We start from the raw sequence: 6000 nt of genomic DNA, 5'->3' as shown, positions 1-6000 counted from the left end.
GGACGGCAGCCTCGTTGCCGTGCGTTAGCGCCTAGCTTGAACTACGCAGTAGGCAGGCTTGATCACAGTGATCAAAAAATAAAAATGAAGAAAAGGCTAAGCCTGATAACGCGCCGGGTTTTTTTTCTGTGTGCCAAATATTATAAGCAATATTTCAGGATTGCCAACGTGGCCGAGTCGGGGCAAACTGACGCACACACATAAGGCTTCTGTACTGTATGTGTGTGCGTTCTATCAGTCCATATAAACTTTGAATATAAGACAAAACGAGGATTATTAACGTCTGTGTTATTTGTGTCTGCTTTTTGGAAATCAAAATGGGATCACCTGGAACGACGTACAGCCAGAATGCGTTGTCATTTGTTTCGATGCTTCTGCGCGTGCGGGTCCGTTTGCTCGGCGCGTGTCGGACTGCGAGTTAATACGTATGCGTAATACTTGAACTGGCTCAATGGACGAAGGCAGTCCGAACGGGCGCGGCCAAAAAACATATAACACCAAAAAAAAATCGGAATTGTGCGGTGTGAACCTAGCCAAAAAGTAGGATATCTTGAAAGAACACGCTGAGCTCCAGATGTTGAGGATTTGGAAGCCACCGATGGGTTCACTGACAACAGGTGAGTTCGTTGACGGCACAACTAGGGATGTAGTATTTAAGGCCACACCTTTTTTTCCTTTTTTGAAAACATGGGAAAATAAAAGGAAATCTGCCATTTGTTGAGCTCCGCAAGCCTGGTTCATCCTTGGCAGCAATTTTCAGATATTTGAAGGTGGAACATTCATTTGTTCAAAGAATTATACCCAAGTATAAACATGGTTTTATATATAAAATATGGTTATACATCACTTTTTTTTTTTTTTTTTTTTTTTAAATTAAACCCATCAACAAAGTACAGTGGACATTTGCCAAACGTTACACGCTGTTGCGTTTTTATGAGCGTGAGAAATGCATGTGGAGCGCTTCAAACACAAAGTCCATTAAGGATTTGGGAAAAGAGGAAAACACTGTACAGAGGAAAGTGAAGGAATTCTCAACGCATGTGCTGGGTTACTCTTTCTTTCAAGCTTTTCATACATCAACTGTGCAGCTTTCCCATTTATAAAACACAACAACCGAGGACATATTCCAAACACTGCAGATTCGTTAGAAGAAAAACATTTTTATGAACAAATATTAAATGTACAGGTAAACGATTCTCAACATATACTTTAAGACCCCATATTAAAAGAAACTATGGCCAACTTCTTCTGAAATAATTTAAAAGACAAAAACAGACGGAATAAAAAGTTAAACCCAGATGTTATTTCCAATTCGATGCCGTTTTTACATTTAAATGATGTCACAGCAGATACGACGATGAACAAGTGAAATCATTCCGTCTTCAAGCTTGAACGAATAAAGTGTTTACTTTTCAGAAGTACGCTAAAAAAAAGTTGTTGTTTTTTAATAAGGTCCATCTTTTTTTCTTTTGTGGCTTTACACTATTTGAACAATCCGGGTCCTCCTTTAAGTTGATTCTGTGCCTTCTTCTGTAATACGAAAGATCTCTTGAAACATGGAAAGAACGCGGCCAAAGTGAGAGCCCTCCCAGAACACCTTTCCACATCGCGTACAGACAAAATAGTGCGCTACCCTGGGCACCAGGGTCAACGGTATGGTGTGAAGCTGTACGGGTGCCCCCCCGGGAAAGCTGAGAGTCACGGGGTCCAGATCGGCTAGAGAGGCCCAGTGACACTGAGGACCATACCTGGGAAGTTGGAGCGCCTCAAGTGGTTCCTCCTCAGTCGCTGTCGTCGCTTGCAGAAATCCTACAAAAGAGAAAAAAGAACCAATGGGGGGGGGAATGAGTTTACAGGACACCAATCAACATTAGGCTAGTGACGTATGTCACATTTTTGGCATTTGACTAACCTTTCTGTTTAAGCATCCTGATAATGTCATGCCTGGATAGTGCCAGATATTGATCACTGTTACATGCCTGCGACAAAACAAATGGAAATACTATGAATAAGCTTGAACTACCCATAAAGGGAATATGATGTAGAAAATTTCTTTGTACACACTTCATTTGGTTCTGTTGACTCATTTTGTCAACCTACTGGACTTCCATTAGAAAGAAAAATGTGACAAAATACACCAAAAGTAACTAAAAACCTTTGAGTTTTTTTATATACTAGTATATACAGAAGACAAACACATGCCAAAGCACGTTTGCACTTCCTTTAGAGCATTTTGGCTTCTTTCAAGACCCCTGTGACAACATAGGCATCGACCGCCTGCCCCCCAAAAAGGAGTTGACATTTCTTTCAAAAAAAAAAAAAAAAGAATTTTACAATTTCTTAAATAATCAAAAGTAGAAGAGACTTCTTTGGTTTCCAGTTTCTAACCAAAAAGCAAAAAAACCTTCTACCATACATAATGGCTACAGCTGCTGCGGCATTGTGCGGTATTCTATTGAAACCATTTCAGTCAATTAGCATTTTTAAAGGGCATTTGATACTAGCAATTGAACATCATTTTGGGATGCTGTTGTGTTGAAGCGTGCAAACAGTAAATCCTAGTGAGACTTTCTTCCTACAAAACACTGAATTCATGCCGCTCAATTTGCTTGGATTTCCCAAATGTGTGTTTCGACACAGTTTATTCATGATTTTACAAAGGTGCGACACCTTTTTCTCACCAGGTCAGTACCTGACTATAAGCCGCTTCCGCCAGCCACCAAATTTGACACCAAAACACCATTTGTTCATCAATAAGCCGCACCGGACTACAAACCGCAGCTGTCCTCACCGTATCATGGGATATTGACATCAAAAGATATTAACCTGTAACACTTCATTTGACAGCGGCGTCATAGGAACGCCTTTTGATGCTGCTGTCAAATAAAGTGTTACCGATGAACCCAAATAAATCAGCAAATAATCTGCACTGGACTATAAACCGCAGGATTCAAAACAAGGGGGAAAAAGTTGTGGCGTATAGTCCGAAAATTACGCTACATAAACTTTGCTTAGCAATACAAAAAAAAAAAAAAAAAAAAGAATTTGACCTGGCGCAACTTTACTTTTTATAAGTGAAATGGCAACCATCTTGTACCGGTAGCAGATGTTTTTCCCACTTTGCTTGGGTGAGAACACAGAATAGATCGATGGGTGCGTGTGCGTGTGTGTTCAGGACGGCATTTACGCCTCGGAAACATTCACACGTCCGTGCTGTCCCGTCCCCGATGGTGGAGGACACTCACCCTCCCCGGCAGAAGATTAGTGACCTCTTGTTTGTGGGGCCCAAGACATTGGAACAAAGCTACACGCACACACACAGACGGACGTGCATGTCTGTGAGGCATCCTGACTGCATGTGAGTGCTAAAAGCCTTGTAAACACACCTGAGCTCCACCCAGCAAACAACATTCCACTTAAGATCAGGGCTGTAAAGCAAAGCCCATTCAAGTAAAAGTATTATCCGTGGCTTTTAATGACTCAGGCCTGCTGCAAACCGATCGACGTGACGGGAATACACTGGAAAAACGGAGAGGGGGGGTGGGGGTGGGGGTGCTCACATCAACACACCCAGCAATCCACTTGCACGAATAACTAAATGGACGGGTTTTGGGAAATACTGTTTTGATACACAAGAAACACTGCACGGTCCCGTTTACAAGGGAAAAATTGATTGCCTTGACCACTGCAACTGTTAAGGGTGAAAAGCAGCACTTTCATGACGATACGATATCTATTCTTTGGTCTACAGTACGATAACTACCGATATTAGCATTATGATAACTACCGTGATTGGAATGGATCAGATTCAATGGCCTTTAATATGATATTATGTACAGTCATTCAACACAATCTGATACATTTGATCCAAACCACTAAGAAATACAATTATGATGTTTTTGACCATTTGTAGCCGAATCATTTCATACATTTGAATTTGAATCAAAGCACATTTCATTTATTTGTGCTTAAGTAATTGATATATCGATCCAGATATGTAATAGTGCAGTGTATCGTCACATCACTAGCAGTCGTAATAGTTCAGATTCAAATCTTCCATATCGGGAACAGAGAATCTCTGCTCGTTTCTGTCATAGGTGTAAATGAAACAGTAGTATACTGTATATGTTTACAGTATATCTATATGTGTGTGAATGTAAAAATACACATACGTGCTACGGCTTACTGGTGACTACCTAGATCTAGCTTGGTACCAACAAAGGTCATTTTGTCAGGAAGCTCTTTATGGTGCACGAAAGGTCCATGGATGAGGGCTTGAGTTGAGCTTGGATCATGATCCTCGCGGTGGCAGTCAACACCATAAACGGCATCGTCTTTGACTTTTATAATACAAATGTGCTGCAAAAATGCTACGAACAATAGAACAAACGTTTATTATGACCATTTGTGGGTTGCGGAACAGATGAAACGCTTTCACGGCTTCCCCGCTCCCGGGAGTTGTGTTTGTCTCTGTGGTGACTGAGGTCAAGAATGGCTAGACAGGGAAGGTGTCAGCTCCCATCTTGGCTGTGGGAATGAGGCTCATCCCTCCCTCCCGTTATTCCGTATTCACGTAAAAACACACACACCGGAAAAATTCCATAGGTACAGACAAAACATTGCCGGTGCACGCCGTTACGAACGGCCGTGCGCGTGGCTCACACGTACAAGTAAAGCAGCAGTCCGGAAAAACAGAGGGCTATTTGCTTAGCTCAAAAGTTTCCCAGACCAGAGCGGAGCAAGCCAGAACTTGCACTGAACTTTCAAGGCTAAGCCACGCACACACGCAACCTGCATGAAAATTGTTCTGTGATTCATCAAAACACAGCAACAAGTGCTGTCAAAGTGGAGGAGATGCACATACCGGGGTGATTAGTGATATGAACAGATTGGTGGAATGCTTTCAATGTATTCATGGTTCAGCTGTAAATATAAATGTAAAAGGAGTTTAGCCGAAGTGGGTGGTTTCTGTTTAAATGAATACAGATGGAAATACTTCCATCTCGCCGCCTGAGACCGGATTGGTTGCTGTTTTTTTTTTTTTTTTTTTGGCTCGCCAAAGCACATGAAGCCTGGACCTTCAAAAGCAATATATTGAACTACTTGACATTTTGTTATGCGTTTCATAAAAAGCAGGAGTAATGCCACAAGTGCACCGGCGACTTGGCTACACAAATACCGTTTAGCGTTTCCTCAGCATATGCTTTTCTTGGGCAAGCTGCCTAAGTATATTGACAGCTGCTACAAAATAAGGCTATATCGTATCAAGGAAGCCGCATGACTCAAAACCTCCGAATACACGGAACGGACATTAGGGCAGGCTACGTGCTCCCTGGAATACCGAGACAGAGAACAGAGGTTAAAATCTGGTGAGCGAAACGATAAAAAAACATGCTCGTTGCCAACATTGAACTCAAAAATAAGTACCCACTTTTATTATTAGTGTCACGGATGCCAGTGCATCCTGGGAGGGTTGAACAGTAAGCATTGCTAGCAGTATTAGCATATGTATTTATCATGATATATATTTTTTTCAATTTTGTCAAACAGTTTACCACGCGGCGACACGATCACACGCGGTTAGCGCGTCCGCCTCACGGTTCTGAAATCAAAGGTTCAATCCGGCCTTCCTGTGTGAAGTTGGGTGCGTTTTCTCTGGGTACTCCCTGCCACATCCCAAAAACACGCACGGTAGACTGCTTTGACCACTTCAAATTGTCTCTATACAGTAAGTATGAGTTTGTACGTGCTTGGTTGTTTGTCTCCTTTTACCCTGCGAATGGTGGGCAACTACCCAATTCAGAATGGCCTACTGCCCATTGATAGGCTCCGGCACCCCCGCGACCCAGCAGAGGATAAGTGGAATGAAATATAAATGAATGAATAAATAATTGTCCACCTCTTAGCCAATTTCTCAACCCAGTGAAAACATTGTATCATTATGTTTTTGTTGTACTGATACAAACCGGACGTAAACGGCACCCACAAATTTGCGGTCTG

The 6000-nt window shown here is 42.0% G+C and overlaps 1 protein-coding gene across 4 annotated transcripts in view; it reads right to left on the bottom strand.

Moving 5' to 3' along the window:
- Positions 1 to 1144: 1144 nt before the first annotated feature.
- Positions 1145 to 6000, bottom strand: part of exd3 (exonuclease 3'-5' domain containing 3) — a 46649-nt gene continuing 41793 nt past the window's right edge. For 3 of the 4 annotated variants that reach the window (XM_057818961.1, XM_057818962.1, XM_057818963.1), the window contains 2 exons: positions 1913 to 1979; positions 1145 to 1809 (listed from right to left, as the gene is read on the bottom strand). In XM_057818961.1, coding sequence (XP_057674944.1) covers positions 1508 to 1809; positions 1913 to 1979 — 369 coding nt within the window. In that variant the 3' untranslated portion in view covers positions 1145 to 1507. The remainder of the gene's footprint in view (positions 1810 to 1912; positions 1980 to 6000) is intronic. The other variant, XR_009061101.1, reaches the window with a different exon arrangement.

Source organism: Corythoichthys intestinalis, chromosome 17 (genome assembly GCF_030265065.1).
Source record: "Corythoichthys intestinalis isolate RoL2023-P3 chromosome 17, ASM3026506v1, whole genome shotgun sequence".
Lineage (NCBI taxonomy): Eukaryota > Metazoa > Chordata > Actinopteri > Syngnathiformes > Syngnathidae > Corythoichthys > Corythoichthys intestinalis.
Note: the sequence above shows the minus strand (reverse complement) of the source record. Positions and strands in the feature narration are given on the sequence as shown.